The 21,119-nt window shown below is 43.7% G+C and overlaps 1 protein-coding gene across 4 annotated transcripts in view; it reads right to left on the bottom strand.

The window, feature by feature from the left end:
- Positions 1 to 12,654, bottom strand: part of LOC118398395 (ATPase family AAA domain-containing protein 2B-like) — a 120,590-nt gene extending 107,936 nt beyond the window's left edge. For 3 of the 4 annotated variants that reach the window (XR_004828623.2, XM_035793682.2, XM_052470701.1), the window contains exon 1: positions 12,399 to 12,654. Coding sequence is in view for 3 of the 4 variants with exons in the window: in XM_035793682.2 (XP_035649575.1) it covers positions 12,399 to 12,500 (102 nt within the window). In the remaining variant the exon portion in view is untranslated. The remainder of the gene's footprint in view (positions 1 to 12,398) is intronic. The other variant, XM_035793680.2, reaches the window with a different exon arrangement.
- Positions 12,655 to 21,119: the final 8,465 nt, after the last annotated feature.

The following is a 21,119-nucleotide window of genomic DNA, read 5'->3' as shown; positions in this document are numbered from 1 at the left end:
CTCGCTGTCTGTCTCCTTTCTCCCCGCCTCAATCTTCCCTCGCTCTCTGAATTCAATTAAAAAGTGTCTTTGTTGGCATGGGAAACATGTTTACATTGGCAAAGCAAGTGAAATAAACAAAATGACAAAAACCAACAAAGCTAAATTAACTTCTCTAGGATAGGGGGTAGCATTTGGAATTTTGGATGAATTTCAACTGCCTGCTCGTCATCCCCAGAAGATAAGATATACATATTATTAGTATATTTGAATAGAAAACCATCTGAAGTTTCTAAAACTGTTTGAATCATGTCTGAGTATAACACAACTTATTTAGCAGGCGAAACCCAGAGGACAAACCATTGATTTTGTTTGTGTGTTGTTGAGGTCACCCTGTTTTCATTGAGTTTTCATTGGGAATCCAGATTTCTAAGGGACTTGCTTGCAGTTCCTACCACTTACACTGGATGTCACCAGTCTTTAGAGGTTATTCCTTTGTGTAATGAAGTACGGCCATCTTGAAAAAGTGTCACTTCGTGTGTACTGTTTGATCGAGGCGCAAGACCAGAAAGCATGCTTGAGTTTGTTATCTTCCTGTATTGAACACAGATCATCCCGTCTTCAATTTGTATTACAAAAGTAGTTTGCAATGTTTTGGCAAAGTTTACAGTTAACTTTTGAGATATTTTGTAGTCACGATGCGCAAGTTGGAACTGGTGTTTTTCTGGATCAAACACACGTTTTGGATATATATGGAACAGGAAATTAATCGAACAAAAACCATTTGTGATGTTTATGGGACATATTGGAGTGCCAACAGAAGAAGCTCCTCAAAGGTAAGGCATGATGTATATTTTTATTTCTGTGTTTTGTGTCGCAACTGCAGGGTTGAAATTCTCTTTTGTTTACTATGGCGCTATGCTCACATAATAGCATCGTTTGCTTTAGCCGAAAAGCCTTTTTGAAATCTGACTGGCTGGATTCACAACACGTGTAGCTTTAATTTGCAATATTGCATGTGTGATTTAATGAAAGTTTGAATTTGGAATTTATTTGAATTTGGTGCTCTTCATTTTCTCTGGCTTTTGGCCAAGTGGGACGCTACCGTCCCACATATCCCAGAGAAGTTAAACAAAACCACAACAGCCAAACAAAGTTAAGCGAATAACCACTTTTAAATCATATATTAACAGTTAAATGTAGTACACCATTTTTAAAAGTTTCATAAGCTATGTTCAGTGTTGGGATAATGTCCAGATAGCAGAATGCACAGATGAGGTGGAGGAAATAAATGGACAGAAAAATATAGGTTATATTTACATTGGTGTTTCTGACCCGCTGGTTGACCTTTTCTTGTGGCATCGGCTCACAAATTCTGCTGCTGAGATTGCACACCACGGTACTTCACCTAACAGATATGGGAGTTTGTCAATTTGATTTGTGGTCCAATTCTTTGTGTGTTGTGAAATTTGAGGGAAATATATGTCTCATATTGTCATTCACAGGGCAGGAGGTTAGAAAGTGCAGCTCGGTTTTCATCCCATTTCTGAAAGTTTTTCACCCAGCACACACCCCTCCAACCAGACATGCTTTATCTACTCATTTGATGGAAGCAGAGTTCAAGTGAAGGTCAAGCAAATCATAGAAAGCAGACTCTTGCAATCATCTCTGATGGTCAAATGTTCGTGGGCAAGGAATAATAAACTACATCTCCACCCTTCAACCAGCATTCTACAAGAGCAGACAGAAGCGACAGACACACCGTTCTCTACATTGCAGATGAGCTGAAGGCAGTCAATGACCTTGGACCACAGAAGGTATTTGCACTGGTGACAGACAATGCTGAAAACATGGAGTCCTACCCTCACATCATTCCCATTGGCTGTGCTGCTCACGCATTGAATCTGCTCCTCAAGGACATCATGGCACTGATGAGGTATTTTGGGAGAGAGTGGTAAGCAGCCTGAAACTCCTGAAACCTATAGCAGTAGCCACTGCACGGATTGAGGGAGACAATGCTATCCTGTTTGATGTTCAGACTCTGCTTGCAGATGTAAGAGAATAAATCCGTACTGCCCTGCCAACTTCACGGTTGCTTCAAGCAGAGGAAACCACAGTTCTGAAATACATCATAAAGCAAAGACTTCTGCCTGAAGCCCATACACGCTGCAGCGTACATGTTGGACCCCAAGTATGCTGGCAAGAGCATCCTGTCTGGTGCAGAGATCAACAAGGCCTATGGTGTCAACACTACCATGTCTCGCCACCTTGGCCTGGATGAGGGCAAGGTTCTTGGCAGTCTGGCGAAGTACACTTCCAAGCAAGGTCTTTAGGATGGAGATGCAATATCCACTCGTAGCAAAACCACTCGTAGCACGCGCTCCAGCAGGTATAGCTCACTGGTCACCCCCAAAGCAAATTCTTCATTTGGTCAACTTTCCTTCCAGTTCTTTGCTGCCAATGATTGGAACGAACTGCAAAAATCTCTGAAGCTGGAGAATAATATCTCCCTCACTAGCTTTAAGCACCAGCTGTCAGAGTAGCTCACAGATCACTGCACCTGTACATAGCCCATCTGTAAACAGCCCATCTATCTACCTACCTCATCCCCATACTGTATTTATTTATTTATATCTTGCTCCTTTGCACCCCAGTATCTCTACTTGCACATTACCATTCCAGTGTTTTAATTGCTATATTGTAATTACTTCGCCACCATGGCCTATTTATTGCCTTAACCCCCTTATCTTACCTCATTTGCACTCACTGTATATAGACTATTTGTTTTCTTTTGTTATTCTGTATTATTGACTGTTTATTTATTCCACGTGTAACTCTGTTGTTGTATGTGTCGAATTGCTATGCTTTATCTTGGCCAGGTCGCAGTTGCAAATGAGAACTTGTTCTCAACTAGCCTACCTGGTTAAATAAAGGTGAAATAAAATCAAATAAAAAACATGGCAGTCGTGCCAACATATTTACATTTAAGTCATTTAGCAGACGCTCTTATCCAAAGCGACTTACAAATTGGTGCATTCACCTTATGACATCCAGTGGAACAGCCACTTTACAATAGTGCATCTAAATCTTTTAGGGGGGTGAGAAGGATTACTTATCCTATCCTAGGTATTCCTTAAAGAGGTGTGGTTTCAGGTGTCTCCGGAAGGTGGTGATTGACTCCGCTGTCCTGGCGTCGTGAGGGAGTGTGTTCCACCATTGGGGAGCCAGAGCAGCGAACAGTTTTGACTGGGCTGAGCGGGAACTGTACTTCCTCAGTGGTAGGGAGGCGAGCAGGCCAGAGGTGGATGAACGCAGTGCCCTTGTTTGGGTGTAGGGCCTGATCAGAGCCTGGAGGTATCTCATCAGCCACCTGGTGGAAGGGACTTTGTGGATCTGAGGCGCTTTCCCCATCATCCTCCAAATCCCACCAACATCAGCCGCCACAGAGAGTAACTGGTCCTTGTTTGGACACGCATACCAAAGCACACAACAGGGCGACCAATACAAGGGTTGAAAAATTGGTGGCCATCCGGGAAAATGTGGATTTTTGAGCCTGACAACGAGCCATCCTCAAGGTTGGAAAGTGACCGTGAAGATGAGGCCTCAGTCTGATATTCAAGAGATGGACATTGAGGAGGTCCAGGGAGAAGACATGGAGGCCTGAGAGGAAGACATCCAAAGCTTTCGTTTCTAGACTATCATTTTACAGATACGATGTAACTATTTGTAACTAAATTGTGTTTATTTCTATTGGAAGGATTTAATCATTTGCAATTTTGTCTACTTGTCCCAAAGCCACTCATGGGTTGTCTTCACTGTGTGCTTAGGGTCGTTGTCCTGTAGGAAGGTGAACCATCACCCGTCTAAGGTCCTGAGTGCTCTGGAGCAGGTTTTCATCAAGGAGCTCTGTACTTTCCTCTGTTCATCTTTCCCTCGATCCTGACGAGTCTCCCAGTCCCTGCCACTGAAAAACATCCCCATGCTTCACCGTAGGGGTGGTGCCAGGTTTCCTCCAGAATGCTTGGCATTCAGGCCAAAGAGTTCCATCTTGGTTTCATCAGACCAGAAAATCTTGTTTCTCATGGTCATAGACAACAGTTGCCTTTTGGCAAACTCCAAGCGGGGTGTCATGTGCCTTTTACTGAGGAGTGGCTTCTAAGTCTGCCCACTCTACCATGAAGGGCCGATTGGTGGAATGCTACGGAGACAGTTGTCCTTCTAGAAGGTTCCACCATCTCAACAGTGGAACTCTGGAGCTCTTTCAGAGTGACCATAAGGTTCTTATGGTCACCTCCCTGATCAGGGTAACTTCTCCCCCGATTGCTCAATTTGGCCAGGTGGCAAGCTCTAAGAAGAGTCTTGATGGTTTCAATCTTCTTCCATTTAATGGATGGAGGCCACTGTGTTCTTGGGGACATTCAATGCTGCAGACATTTTTGGTACCCTTCCCCAGATCTGTGCCTCGACACAATCCTGCCTCGGAGCTCTACAAACAATGCCTTCGACCTCATGGCTTGGTTTTTGCTCTGACATGCACTGTCAACTGTGGGACCTTATATTAGAGATCGACCGATTAATTAGGGCCGATTTCAAGTTAACACTAAATCGGTAATCTGCCTTTTTGGACGCTGATTACATTGCAATCCACGAGGAAACTGCATGGCAGGCTGACCACCTGTTACGCGAGTGCAGCGTCAGAAGGACCTTGTGGTTGCAAGGAGCCAAGGTAAGTTGCTAGCTAGCATTAAACTTTTAAAAAAATGTTTTATCAATCTTCGCATTATCACTAGTTAACTACACATGGTTGATGATATTACTAGGTTCACTAGCTTGTCCATAATTGTATTATGGGTTATTGTGTGTAGATTGCTGGGGATTTTGTTCTATTTTTTTATTCATTTTCTGAATACTTTCCGACGGCACTGCATTTGCGCCCATCTCAGTGAACTAATCCATTGCAGAGCCATTTTATGCTTGATCTGCCTTTGTGGTCAGAGGCTATAAGGCAAGGCATGCGGAGGCCAAATCGAACTCTACTGCATCGCCATGCGCCTCCCAAATTTTGTAACAATGAGAGGGCTTCGCATTGACATGACTAGTTGACGAAGATGGGGGCGGTACATCCTATATAAACACAAACTCACTTCCTTGACAACAGCTCTGCACTGCGCCGTGAAGCGCAAGCAGTATGAATGCCCTGACTTCTGCTGAGGCCATATTACCGTGAATGCTGCATGCTATTGCAGCTATTTGTCGTCCTTAACGTAGGAGACACTGCTAGCTAGCCAACAGCTAGCCAACGTCTACTGAATAGAACTTCCGCACTCAACAACCCGGTCGCATTCCGCTTCGATCCACAGGTAGTATCACATTTTCATTTCATTTCATTACAGCACAACGGTTTGATTTGTTTGATCGTAGCTAGCTACATAGCTAGCTACATAGCCGTCTGTGTATCAAAGATAATTGTGTAGTCTAGAGCGATTTTCTAGGTTAGCTAGCCAGCTATTGTCGTTCTTTTAATGCAACGTAACGTAATCAACACTGCTAGCTAGCCAGCTAGCCCCCGAATAGCAGCACTGTAGAAACTATTACACTCAACGGAACGACTTGATTAGTGTAGTGTCAACAACGCAGCCAGCCAGCCTGCCAACCAGCCTACTTCAGCAGTACTGTATCATTTTTAATCATTTTAGTCAATAAGATTCTTGCTACGTAAGCTTAACTTTCTGAACATTCGAGACGTGTAGTCCACTTGTCATTCCAATCTCCTTGCATTAGCGTAGCCTCTTCTGTAGCCTGTCAACTATGTGTCTGTCTATCCCTGTTCTCTCCTCTCTGCACAGACCATACAAACGCTCCACACCGCGTGGCCGCGGCCACCCTAATCTGGTGGTCCCAGCGCGCACGACCCACGTGGAGTTCCAGGTCTCCGGTAGCCTCTGGAACTGCCGATCTGCGGCCAACAAGGCAGAGTTCATCTCAGCCTATGCCTCCTCCAGTCCCTCGACTTCTTGGCACTGACGGAAAATGGATCACCACAGATAACACTGCTACTCCTACTGCTCTCTCTTCGTCCGCCCACGTGTTCTCGCACACCCCGAGAGCTTCTGGTCAGCGGGGTGGTGGCACCGGGATCCTCATCTCTCCCAAGTGGTCATTCTCTCTTTCTCCCTTACCCATCTGTCTATCGCCTCCTTTGAATTTCATGCTGTCACAGTTACCAGCCCTTTCAAGCTTAACATCCTTATCATTTATCGCCCTCCAGGTCCCCTCGGAGAGTTCATCAATGAGCTTGATGTCTTGATAAGCTCCTTTCCTGAGGACGGCTCACCTCTCACAGTTCTGGGCGACTTTAACCTCCCCACGTCTACCTTTGACTCATTCCTCTCTGCCTCCTTCTTTCCACTCCTCTCCTCTTTTGACCTCACCCTCTCACCTTCCCTCCCTACTCACAAGGCAGGCAATACGCTCGACCTCATCTTTACTAGATGCTGTTCTTCCACTAACCTCATTGCAACTCCCCTCCAAGTCTCCGACCACTACCTTGTATCCTTTTCCCTCTCGCTCTCATCCAACACTTCCCACACTGCCCCTCAACCCTCCCAACCTTGATTCTGCCTCCTCTTCCATCCTATCATCTCTTCCCTCTGCTCAAACCTTCTCCAACCTATCTCCTGATTCTGCCTCCTCAACCCTCCTCTCCTCCCTTTCTGCATCCTTTGACTCTCTATGTCCCCTATCTTCCAGGCCGGCTCGGTCCTCCCCTCCCGCTCCGTGGCTCGACGACTCATTGCGAGCTCACAGAACAGGGCTCCGGGCAGCCGAGCGGAAATGGAGGAAAACTCGCCTCCCTGCGGACCTGGCATCCTTTCACTCCCTCCTCTCTACATTTTCCTCCTCTGTCTCTGCTGCTAAAGCCACTTTCTACCACTCTAAATTCCAAGCATCTGCCTCTAACCCTAGGAAGCTCTTTGCCACCTTCTCCTCCCTCCTGAATCCTCCTCCCCCCCCCTCTCTGCAGATGACTTCGTCAACCATTTTGAAAAGAAGGTCGACGACATCCGATCCTTGTTTGCTAAGTCAAACGACACCGCTGGTTCTGCTCACACTGCCCTACCCTGTGCTCTGACCTCTTTCTCCCTCTCTCTCCAGATGAAATCTCGCGTCTTGTGACGGCCGGCCGCCCAACAACCTGCCCGCTCGACCCTATCCCCTCCTCTCTTCTCCAGACCATTTCCGGAGACCTTCTCCCTTACCTCACCTCGCTCATCAACTCATCCCTGACCACTGGCTACGTCCCTTCCGTCTTCAAGAGAGCGAGAGTTGCACCCCTTCTGAAAAAACCTACACTCGATCCCTCCGATGTCAACAACTACAGACCAGTATCCCTTCTTTCTTTTCTCTCCAAAACTCTTGAACGTGCCGTCCTTGGTCAGCTCTCCCGCTATCTCTCAGAATGACCTTCTTGATCCAAATCAGTCAGGTTTCAAGACTAGTCATTCAACTGAGACTGCTCTTCTCTGTATCACGGAGGCGCTCCGCACTGCTAAAGCTAACTCTCTCTCCTCTGCTCTCATCCTTCTAGACCTATCGGCTGCCTTCGATACTGTGAACCATCAGATCCTCCTCTCCACCCTCTCCGAGTTGGGCATCTCCGGCGCGGCCCACGCTTGGATTGCGCCCTACCTGACAGGTCGCTCCTACCAGGTGGCGTGGCGAGAATCTGTCTCCTCACCACGCGCTCTCGCCACTGGTGTCCCCCAGGGCTCTGTTCTAGGCCCTCTCCTATTCTCGCTATACACCAAGTCACTTGGCTCTGTCATAACCTCACATGGTCTCTCCTATCATTGCTATGCAGACGACACACAATTAATCTTCTCCTTTCCCCCTTCTGATGACCAGGTGGCGAATCGCATCTCTGCATGTCTGGCAGACATATCAGTGTGGATGACGGATCACCACCTCAAGCTGAACCTCGGCAAGACAGAGCTGCTCTTCCTCCCGGGAAGGACTGCCCGTTCCATGATCTCGCCATCACGGTTGACAACTCCATTGTGTCCTCCTCCCAGAGCGCTAAGAACCTTGGCGTGATCCTGGACAACACCCTGTCGTTCTCAACTAACATCAAGGCGGTGGCCCGTTCCTGTAGGTTCATGCTCTACAACATCCGCAGAGTACGACCCTGCCTCACACAGGAAGCGGCGCAGGTCCTAATCCAGGCACTTGTCATCTCCCGTCTGGATTACTGCAACTCGCTGTTGGCTGGGCTCCCTGCCAGTGCCATTAAACCCCTACAACTCATCCAGAACGCCGCAGCCCGTCTGGTGTTCAACCTTCCCAAGTTCTCTCACGTCACCCCGCTCCTCCGCTCTCTCCACTGGCTTCCAGTTGAAGCTCGCATCCGCTACAAGACCATGGTGCTTGCCTACGGAGCTGTGAGGGGAACGGCACCTCAGTACCTCCAGGCTCTGATCAGGCCCTACACCCAAAACAAGGGCACTGCGTTCATCCACCTCTGGCCTGCTCGCCTCCCTACCACTGAGGAAGTACAGTTCCCGCTCAGCCCAGTCAAAACTGTTCGCTGCTCTGGCTCCCCAATGGTGGAACACACTCCCTCACGACGCCAGGACAGCGGAGTCAATCACCACCTTCCGGAGACACCTGAAACCCCACCTCTTTAAGGAATACCTAGGATAGGATAAAGTAATCCTTCTCATCCCCCCCCCCCTTAAAAGATTTAGATGCACTATTGTAAAGTGGCTGTTCCACTGGATGTAATAAGGTGAATGCACCAATTTGTAAGTCGCTCTGGATAAGAGCGTCTGCTAAATGACTTAAATGTAAAATGTAATGTAATGTAAACTGGGCGCTATCTAATTTCCCTTGACAAAGACAATTCAGGAAACTGTCAGAGGGATTTTTTTTTTCTGAACAGTTTTCCTTGGGGTTTTGCCTGCTACTTAAGTTCTGTTATAGTCACATACATGATTGAACCAGTTTTAGAAACTTCAGAGCGTTTTCTATCCACACCTACTAATCATATGCATATAATATATTCCTGGCATGAGTAGCAGGAAGTTGAAATTTTGCACGCTTTTTATCAAAAAGTAGAAATGCTGACCCCTATCTCTGAGAAGTTTTTAACTTCTTATAGTATAGGGGACTGTTGCGTCCCACTGTTGCGTCCCACGCAAATTCAAGCTACACTCGTGAATCCAGCCAACATGTCAGATTTTTAAAAGGCTTTTCGGCGAAAGCATAAGAAGCTATTATCTGATAATAGCACAACAGTAAACAAAGAGGGTAGCATAATTCAACCCTGCAGGCACTACACAAAACGCAGAAATAAAATATAAAACAAGCCTTACCTTTGACGAGCTTCTTTTGCTGGCACTCCAATATGTCCCATAAACATCACAATTGGTACTTTTGTTCAATTATAATTTCATCCATATATATCCAAAATGTCAATTTATTTGGTGCGTATGATCCAGAAAAAAAAAAATAGCTTCCAAAATGCGCAACGTCACTACAAAATATTTCAAAAGTTGTTTTCAATAGAGGACGAGAGGAAACTAACACTACTTTAAGTCTTGGCCAACTCTCAACAGCGTTACCCTTTTCCAGAATGGCCCTACTTCTTCATTGCACAAATGAATAACCTCAACCAAATTCCAAAGACATCCAGTGGAAGCGGTAGGAACTGAAAACAAGTTCCTAAGAAATAGTTTGCCAATGATAACTCTGAACGGTTAGTCCTCAGGGTTTGCCTACTACATAAGTTATGTTACTCACAGACATGATTCAAACCGTTTTAGATACTTCAGTGTTTTATATCCAAATCTACTAATAATATGCATATCTTATATTCTTGGCATGAGTAGCAGGAAGTTGAAATTGAGCACGCAATTTATCCAAAAGTGAAAATGCTGCCCCCTATACCCTAAGAAGTTAAGTCTTTCCAGCTTTCTCCCTTTGGATAACCACTCTGCATGAAAGCGAAAAATGTCTAAAAATGCTGATTACTACTTAGTAGCAGAGCTAGATTTGGACTGAAACATGAGCTCAAGCATTTGAAAATCTGAGGTGCTCAGCTCCGGTGAGCTCCTGCCCAAGTCGAGCACTGCTTCTCATTCATTGCACAAATTGCCTACAGCTGCGTCTGTCTGAATCTCAGTGGTGGGAAACTAAGGGCCCAGAAAATGTTATACCATGTTGCAAGTTCGCTAGTGCCAGCTGGCTTTCGCAGAGTCTGCCATTACTCTCCTGAAGTTGCCAGTAATAGGCTACGAGGAGTCGGCCACCATTCTCATGTTTTTGAATGGCAATTTCTTACCATTTCAACCGATCTGTGTGCCAGCTATGGATTTCATATGCACATTTTTGTGAAACAGTTTCATTTATAATAACGTCTTCATATGTCAAAATTATTCTCATGTTGGTAATCAACATTATATCCAAATGAAAATGATAAACCTAAAAAGTAACTTATTGGTAAACTATGTAAAAATAGCCTACATAAAGCCAACAAATAAAAAGGTTACATCCTGCAGGTAGAAAATATCCTGATTAAAATAAATATCCAATAAATCACATTGGCTACACATGGCCTGTCTGCAGCAAACTTGAAACATTGCATCAACTAGTTAATTGGGTCCAGGCCAGCCAGCGGGAGCAGAAGAATATTTGAGTCAGGCAGGTAAAGGTATTTTTCTTCTGATATCTAGATCTCTGGCGCCCTCGTGAGGCGTCAAACCATAAGCATCAAACCATAAGCATCAAACCAGGTCAATGCTTAGTGATTTTATAAAAACACGTATGGAAAAATACACATTAAAACATGTCAGACGACCAAAGACTTTCTTTTTTTTATTCGGGGACAGCCCTAATACTCCGCCATCTTTAAGTATATTTGTTTTCTCTCATTAGTAGGGACAGGTGGGTGTCCACCCCATGTGTGTAACTCAGAAATCAAGCTTAGCGTTGAATGACACTCACCTCTCATTGATCAATGAGAGAAGACAAATATACTCTATGGTGGTGGCGTATACATTGTCAATTAATTTCATGGAGCAAAAATTGAATTTAATAACTGAGCATGTTCTAACTTCAAACGTTCCACCTGCGATGGGAGTTTCGAAGATACCTGTGTTTTTCAGGTCGAGAATGACTAGTATCGCCATGTAAAGGATGATTGAAAATATGCTGGTTACGCTAAATAGATGTCTGTTATCAACGGCTATCACTGCTGAGCCGTTTGATTACATCAGCTTGCTCCAAATCTGACTGTATGTCCTGCTTTGTGTTAGCAAATAGCAAGAAGTGATACAAATCTGAATTTAACTAAGACTCATCTCCTCCATTTCAAATACATTTATGGTACATTTGTTCAGGTATCAAATCAAACCTGCTAAGTGCCGAAAAGTTTCAACTTACTGCAGAACACCTAACAACTAAGTTAACGTTACCTGTTAAGTTACAACTCATTCCATATTTCCATGAACATTCATGACAAAATAGCTGGCAAAATAATCACAAAATGCTTCAATTTAAAGCACTCAAGAGGGTAGGTAACAAAATAAAGTGTCCCTATTCATGTTGCGATGTTTAATTGTATGCACAACAGCTTGTTAGCTACATTTAATTTGCATCAATCATATTGTTTACATTTGTAGCTAACTTACTAGTATTGTTATATTTATTGTGACTCAACATTAATTTCTCCAAATCCTAGAGAAACACTAAACGTTAACGTTAATGAATCTCTTTACCAGACAATTTAAGCCTGAATATTAAGTCAACAGCATCCCGTATGAATTCACACTTCAAGTTTCTTTCAAACACAAAAGTTCAAGCTAGCTAGCTAGCGTTAGCTAAATAGTTGAGGACGATAGCCAGCCAACTGTTGTGAACCATCGGGGTTCATTGGGTTCCCTTCCCCCACAACTACATAGCTAGCACTACTAGTCTGTCATTTATTGACGTTGCATATAACAAACGGTCAACAACACAACATGCGTATCAATAACACGCCAACTGCAGTGTCAGTTTGTTTTGGTCTGTAAAGTGACACACTAAAACAGGCTAGCTAGCAGGCTAAATTATCTCCTGCAGTCGGTAGGCATAATAACACAAGTCCAACACAAAGGGAACTCCGGCAACTTAGAGCTGGCAGTCAGTTAGGGAGCTAACGTTAACCTGAAAGCTTTCGTTCATATAATGGCGTCCGTGCTTATGACAAACATACAAAGCCACATTTACTCGTGAAATCAATTATATTGGTGTCAAATAGTGTAGCAGGATTTATGGCAACAAAAAACCCCACTGAGAACCGGCTTGAGGCCAAGGCTAACTAGTTAGCCATATTATAGCTAACGTTATATTAGCCGGGCAGTGAAGAAAATAACCCGGCTTACATGTTCTTCAGAGTTGGAAGGATTTCTGGCAGAAGACCGGGTCCTGGACGAGATGAAGGGACTGCTCGGCTTATGCCGAGAGTTCTTTCTTGTGTTCACCATGATTTGTCCGTTTATTTTCACTTGTTTAATCTGTCTGTCCGTCTGTACTCTGCCTCAGTAAGAATGGCATTGAGGCGCCATTTCTCTTTCTCTTTAGTTCGTTCTCCTGTCACTCATTACGCAAAATTCACTCGCGCGGACCACTTCCGCTTTGCAATTCTAGCGCTTATCAGTGTTTTCTTCCATTTTCTCAGAGGGAATAATAACATCTTGACATAGTTTTCTTATTAGCGCTTGTCAGTGTGGCAAGGCATCCGAAATACCAAAATTACACAATACACACATAATTGCAACACAGCAAATATATATATATATATATATATATATATTAGAAGAGATAAAATGTTCAAATGAAAGAGTTGAATAAAGCTATCACGCAAAACAATATGTTTAGGTTATCCACTCACGAGCTTGCTAACGTTAGTGCTGTTTGTACTGTCAAAGCATTTCAGTTATCCAAAAACGTATAAACCAATTACTGTTGTACTAGCTAGCTAAAGTTCTAATTTACATTTTATTTGTACTTTTTCAGCGACTGGTCAAGGGTCTCGACTAATATTAATTAAGGAGTTAAATTAGACTAATGTGACATGTCACTTAATAAGATGATAGCTAAATGTACACAGGCTGCAATTTGCAATCCAGGCACGTGAGCATGTGCAGCTGTTGTTTTGGTTTGGTTTGAACTGCAGCCAGAGAACAAAACTCGACGTGAATTATGAACATGCAATATCTGAACTGTACTGAATTTTATCAAATAAAAAGCTAATTCTATACCAAACGTATTGCTTAGCCTATAACTAGCTACATGTTTATTTTTGTGGTCCTTCTGTGGCTCAGTTGGTAGAGCATGGCGCTTGTAACGCCAGGGTAGTGGGTTCGATTCCCGGGACCACCCATACGTAGAATGTATGCACACATGACTGTAAGTCGCTTTGGATAAAAGCGTCAGCTAAATGGCATATATTATTATTATTATTATTATATTATTTTTGGACTGTGGTCCAATAGGCTACCATAGTAGGCTGCCATAAAAAATCTGTAGGCTGCTCTACCATTTGTACCTCTACATTTACATTACATTTAAGTCATTTAGCAGACGCTCTTATCCAGAGCTTTCATGTAGCCTATTCCTACGATTCTGAAAGTGTCAATCCCTGATTCACTCTGCATATATACAAAGAGTATATATAATTATAATTATATATCTCTGATATAGCCTAGGGGCCACAAAATATCATTCTTTACCATTACCATGCAGCGTGTGTGTGTGTGTGAGAGAGAGGGAGAGAGAAGCCAACAGAACAGCCCACTTCAGACCCCGACCATACAGCCTTGACACCCCAGCAGGACACACAAGACAGGACCTACACCAACCCAACAGACTACCCCTCCTGGCACCCCTTCCTGTCAGCCCCCAGATAGCTCTCCTGACAACACCCCCACACCCACCAGGGACACACAAAAGGCAGATATTGTGCTCTTCATTGACTGAAATGGGAACTACATGATGAGTATAAACTTTTTCCAAAACACAAAGTGGCTAAACTCTGGTGTCCAAACACCTGGCCTTGGAGCTGCTGTCAGAAGACCGACTAGGGTCCCACAGCCTCATCATAATTCACACAGACACAAATTACCTGAGGGCGCAGCAGGAAAGGGTGGCCACAGCCCTTTCCAGGATTGATAGAAAAAGCTTCTTCCTCATCCCCTAACTCACTAGTGGGTAATCTCCACCCTGCTACCACAAAAAGACGTTCACCCTGCCACCATTTACCGCCAAAAACCACTCCCTTTGCCCGGAATAAATAACTATGGGAAACCGGTAAATTACAATACATTATTTACTGTGGCGATTTTAGCATGTAAATATTGGTTGGGCAAAAAAAACAATTGTGATGCATGCCAGCAAAGCCACTACACAACACAACACTAAACAATACATTAATTGCACTATAATGGTGACAAGCTATGCCCACAAACTGTTGGGACTTACATAAAGCTGCCCAACAGCAGAGTCCCAAAACCTTACCACTGCTACACCTGGCTATCAGCGGAGCATTGTCTGGCAGCGAAACAGTTCATTCAGCCTCATTTACTGCCTTCTAAAGAAACATAGCTGATATGGCTGACTTGCTTAAACAAATGTGGTTTTTACTGACAATTGAGATGTACAGCATAAGGGGACTGACTACAAGCAGATAAGAGGCAATCCGTAATTTAGATTAGAACATTAATGAGTGAGCTAGGACAGACGTAGTCAAATAACTATTTGATCAGCACTTTTGAAATATACAGTGACAGAATTCAGAACGTGCTGTTCTTAGAGTGTTCTCCCTGTACAACATGTCAAAACCGTAGGATAAATAAAGGGGTCATATAAGCAGACAATGATAGCTCTTACAATATTGAATGATTACATTTATCTAAAACAGGTTATAGGCTACATGTGCATCACCAAGTCAAAACAGTAGGCAGAATTAAGAGGGGGAAATAGACCACATTATTAGGGTGAGGCACATGGGCTACTAACAGCTTACTACACAACATACACAACATATTTAACATATATTTTAGTATTTCTGTAGAACTGTAAAACAGAGTAAGATCATTTGAGCTTTGGGAACAACTGCTTTCATAAATGCATGGCGGACCTCGTTTCGTTGGAGCAGTGTAAAATACGATTTATGTCAATGACCCAGCCTTAACGTATTTCATTAATTTACATATCAAATTTGATTGTCCAACATCAGTTTCAAACATTTATTTATTTCATCTCCACCTAGACTGGCCTCTTTCCTCTGCTGTGGTGTTACATTGCAGTCAGCGCTGTTTTCTCTCGGTAGCTGTCCATGGTCATGAAATCAAGTCATCTGAGTTTGCATGGACACCAGCCTGATCTCCAGGTCCTTCCACCTTTGAAAACTATCTAGGTGCTCATGCGACTTCTCCTGTGAGATGAGGAGGTGGCACAGATTCTTCCAGTCCCTGGTTCCATCCCCGACCAGCACAAATTTGTACTCGTGTGAAAAAAGTTTGCAGCAAAAACAGAAGGCTGCATCGTTTTGCTTGGAATAGACAAGCCTTGTTCTCTCCACTCTCTCCCCATTCACCATCCTCCTATTGGAGTGGGCCACCGACAACTTTTGTGGCACCTTATCTCTCGGGAAATTCCCCTCCTTATCCTGATGTGGCCCGGTCTGCACTAACATATATACTAAAATTCCATTCCTATATTTTGGCCACTCACAGGAATCTTTTATGTTTTTTGTCTGGGAGTCCGATTGAGCAGCAGCACCACCACTGTCATCCGGGGAGCGACGAAATCAACGAGTGGAGGACAGAGGAGCCTCTTAAAGAAGAAGTTACAGGTCTGTGAGAGCCAGAAATCTTGCTTCATTAAAAATCCTACAAAGTTTTTTTTTCTCATTTTTATTTCTCATTTTGTCTGTCATAGTTGAAGTGTACCTATGATGAAATTTACAGGCCTCTCATCTTTTTAAGTGGGAGAACTTGCACAATTGGTGGCTGACTAAATACTTTTTGCCCCACTATATATACATGTCGTTATTACCATGCATGAGATCCCCACATTGTAGCCTGTACATTCAATATTTAATATATTCAACTGATCATGTGCTCTACCTTGGCAAATAGAGGTGCACCTCAGGCATGAATGTCTTTGAGATTATTTTTGAGTCATATCCAATACCAGGAGTATCAAACTACAGTCTTTGAATGATGCTGTGTCTGCATGTATGTATTACAATTATACACTTCAACAGTGTTTACCAATCTTGGTCCTGGGACATCAATGGTTACACATTGTAACTATGCAATAGACTAGAAACATGATTTAACATGTTAAAGGCTGATTTGTAATTCATATATACAGAAATATAATTTTTTTAAACAGTACACTATACTTCCTATGCATCACGTAAATACTCTAAAACTGGTTAATCTCAATATCTAATTTCCTTCATCTGCATTGATCTGATAAACACAGCATAGGTGTAGTATTTCATCAAACGGGAGACTTAATTTCAAACAGTAGAGAATGTGAAACGCTTTTATTCAATTGATATTGCATGGTCAAATAATAATAATCACAGGCAGAACAGTTGAAACTGGAGCAGCAGCACGGCCAGGTGGACTGGGGACAGCAAGGAGTCATCATGTCAGGTAGTCCTGAGGCATGGTCCTCTCTGAGAGAGAGAAAGAAAGAGAGAAAGAAAGAGAGAATTAGAGAGAGCATACTTAAATTCACACAGGACACCGGATAGGACAGGAGAAGTACTCCAGATATAACAAACTGACCCTAGACCCCCGACACATAAACTGCTGCAGCATAAATACTGGAGGCTGAGACAGGAGGGGTCAGGAGACACTGTGGCCCCATCCGATGACACCCCCGGACAGGGCCAAACAGGAAGGATATAACCCCACCCACTTTGCCAAAGCACAGCCCCCACACCACTAGAGGGATATCTTCAACCACCAACTTACCATCCTGAGACAAGGCTGAGTATAGCCCACAAAGATCTCCGCCGTTTAAAAGTAGAAAGTTTGCAGCCATCCACTTCCTTATGTCTGAAACACATGCTTCTAGCGAGGGCAATTTTGGGGCTTCGCCATGTTTCATTGAAATGTACAGCTGTGTGTCATCCGCATAGCAGTGAAAGTTAACATTATGTTTTCGAATGACATCCCCAATAGGTAAAATATATAGTGAAAACAATAGTGGTCCTAAAACGGAACCTTGAGGAACACCAAAATGTACAGTTGATTTGTCAGAGGACAAACCATTCACAGAGACAAACTGATATCTTTCCGACAGATAAGATCTAAACCAGGCCAGAACTTGTCCGTGTAGACCAATTTGGGTTTCCAATCTCTCCAAAAGAATGTGGTGATCGATGTTATCAAAAGCAGCACTAAGGTCTAGGAGCACGAGGACAGATGCAGAGCCTCGGTCTGATGCCATTAAAAGGTAATTTACCACCTTCACAAGTGCAGTCTCAGTGCTGTGATGGGGTCTGAAACCAGACTGAAGCATTTTGTATATATTGTTTATCTTCAGGAAGGCAGTGAGTTGTTGCGCAACAGCCTTTTTTTTAAATTGAGAGGAATGGAAGATTCGATATAGGCCGATAGTTTTTTATATTTTCTGGGTCAAGGTTTGGCTTTTTCAAGAGAGGCTTTATTACTGCCACTTTTAGTGAGTTTGGTACACATCCGGTGGATAGAGAGCAGTTTATTAATCTTTACTTTTACTCAAGTATGACAGTTGGGTACTTTCTCCACCATGCTGAAAAACATGCACAGACAGACGAGGACAAACAGTATAGGACCGAGCACGCCCCCATTCTCATCGATGGGGCTGTAATGGAGCAGGTTGAGAGCTTCAAGTTCCTTGGTGTCCACATCACCAACAAACTAACATGGTCCAAGCACACCAAGACAGTCGTGAAGAGGGCACAACAAAACCTATTCCCCCTCAGGAGACTGAAAGGATTTGGCAAGGGTCCTCAGATGCTCAAAAGGTTTTACAGCTGCACCACCGAGAGCCTCCTGACGGGTTGCATCACTGCCTGGTATGGCAACTGCTCGGCCTCCGACTGCAAGGCACTACCTGCCATCCAGGACCTCTATACCAGGTGGTGTCAGAGGAAGGCCCTAAAATTGTCAAAGACTCCAGCCACCCTAGTCATAGACTGTTCTCTCTGCTACCGCCAGCTAACGGTACCGGAGCGCCAATTCTAGGTCCAAGAGGCTTCTGAACAATAAGACTCCTGAACATTTAGTCAAATGGTTCCCAGACTATTTGCATTGCCCCCCCCATGCTGCTGCTACTCGGATATCATCTATGCATCGCCACTTTAATAACTCTACCTACATGTACATACATATTACCTCAATTACCTCGACACCTGTGCCCCCGCACATTGACTCTGTACCGATACTCCCTGTATATAGCCCCGCTATTATTTTACTGCTGCTTTTTAATTATTTGTTATTCTTATCTCTTACCTTTTTGTGACCAATGCAAACTAAAGATCTGTGTGAAAACAGAGAAACCAACTACACGTCCACACTCAGCCTAAGACACCTAAGGTGAAACGCGCCGCACAGCTTATTGGCAATAGATGTATGTTCTCATTCCTATGTAAAGGAGTCAAAATTGAGATATTGTTAGACACTGGGGCACAGGTTAGCATTGTAGGTAGGGCCTGGTAGAGAACGCTTTGCAAAGTGTTGAGATCCAACCCCTTGAGACTTTGTTAACCGAAAGCCAGCTCCATGTGACTGCAGCAAATGGCACTACTGTCCCCTTTGATGGATGGATTGAAGTATCCTTGGCGCTTCGGAGTAGTAAACAAGGGGAAATGGCCATACAAGTGTCTATGTTAGTTAGTCAGAGCTGTGTAGACTGTCCACTAGTAGGCTTTAATGTCATAGAGGAACTCATCAGAGAAAACAGTGAACAGACTGATGGTGTCAATCTCAGTGTTGTCACGATTGTCTGAAGAAGTGGACCAAAGTGCAGCGTTGTGAGCGTACATTCTCATTTATTTATATAAATGTCGCCAACAACACAACGACTGTGCCGCTTACGAGAGCTATAATGCCACAAAGTCACAAATGCGAAAGGAAAACAGGCTGCCGAAGTATGATTCCCAATCAGAGACAACGATAGACAGCTGCCTCTGATTGAGAACCACACCCGGCCAAACACAAAGAAATAGAAAACATAGAAATAAAGAAACTAGAATGCCCACCCTAGTCACACGCTGGCCTAACCAAAATAGAGGATAAAAGCCTCTCTATGGCCAGGGCGTGACAAGTGTACATCTGAGTGAGGTGATGAATGTCAAATAAAAAGCTGTTGAAACCATGGTCTCTACCATTAATTAAAAACCTCTTGGTACTAGGGGGCAGTATTTTCATTTTTGGAGAAAAAAAACGTTCCCGTTTTAAACGGGATGTTTTGTCAGGAAAAGATGCTAGAATATGCATATAATTGACAGCTTTCGATAGAAAACACTAATGTTTCCAAAACTGTAAAGATATTGTCTGTGAGTATAACAGAACTGATGTTGCAGGCGAAAGCCTGAGAAAAATCCAATCCGGAAGTGCCCCAGGTTTTGAAAGCACTGCATACCATCAACGAGCTTACGCTTTCTACGTATTCCCCAAGGTGTCTACAGTATTGTTTTATTTTTTTATTTCACCTTTATTTAACCAGGTAGGCAAGTTGAGAACAAGTTCTCATTTATAATTGCGACCTGGCCAAGATAAAGCAAAGCAGTTCGACACATACAACGACACAGAGTTACACATGGAGTAAAACAAACATACAGTCAATAATACAGTATAAACAAGTCTATATACGATGTGAGCAAATGAGGTGAGATAAGGGAGGTAAAGGCAAAAAAAAGTCATGGTGGCAAAGTAAATACAATATAGCAAGTAAAACACTGGAATGGTAGATTTGCAATGGAAGAATGTGCAAAGTAGAAATAAAAATAATGGGGTGCAAAGGAGCAAAATAAATTAATTAATTAAATACAGTAGGGAAAGAGGTAGTTGTTTGGGCTAAATTATAGGTGGGCTATGTACAGGTGCAGTAATCTGTGAGCTGCTCTGACAGTTGGTGCTTAAAGCTAGTGAGGGTGATAAGTGTTTCCAGTTTCAGAGATTTTTGTAGTTCGTTCCAGTCATTGGCAGCAGAGAACTGGAAGGAGAGGCGGCCAAAGAAAGAATTGGTTTTTGGGGTGACTAGAGAGATATACCTGCTGGAGCGTGTGCTACAGGTGGGAGATGCTATGGTGACCAGCGAGCTGAGATAAGGGGGGACTTTACCTAGCAGGGTCTTGTAGATGACATGGAGCCAGTGGGTTTGGCGACGAGTATGAAGCGAGGGCTAGCCAACGAGAGTGTACAGGTCGCAATGGTGGGTACTATATGGGGCTTTGGTGACAAAACGGATTGCACTGTGATAGACTGCATCCAATTTGTTGAGTAGGGTATTGGAGGCTATTTTGTAAATGACATCGCCAAAGTCGAGGATTGGTAGGATGGTCAGTTTTACAAGGGTATGTTTGGCAGCATGAGTAAAGGATGCTTTGTTGCGAAATAGGAACCCAATTCTAGATTTAACTTTGATTGGGTCTGGAAGGAGAGTTTACAGTCTAACCAGCGACCTAAGTATTTGTAGTTGTCCACGTATTCTAAGTCAGAGCCGTCCAGAGTAGTGATGTTGGACAGGCGGGTAGGTGCAGGTAGCGATCGGTTGAAGAGCATGCATTTAGTTTTACTTGTATTTAAGAGCAATTGGAGGCCACGGAAGGAGAGTTGTATGGCATTGAAGCTTGCCTGGAGGGTTGTTAAAACAGTGTCCAAAGAAGGGCCAGAAGTATACAGAATGGTGTCGTCTGCGTAAAGGTGTATCAGAGACTCACCAGCAGCAAGAGTGACCTCATTGATGTATACAGAGAAGAGAGTCGGTCCAAGAATTGAACCCTGTGGCACCCCCATAGTGACTGCCAGAGGTCCGGACAGCAGACTCTCCGATTTGACACACTGAACTCTATCAGAGAAGTAGTTGGTGAACCA

Source organism: Oncorhynchus keta, chromosome 19 (assembly GCF_023373465.1).
Source record: "Oncorhynchus keta strain PuntledgeMale-10-30-2019 chromosome 19, Oket_V2, whole genome shotgun sequence".
NCBI lineage: Eukaryota > Metazoa > Chordata > Actinopteri > Salmoniformes > Salmonidae > Oncorhynchus > Oncorhynchus keta.
The sequence above is the reverse complement of the archived record's forward strand: the minus strand, read 5'-3'. Positions and strand labels throughout refer to the sequence as shown.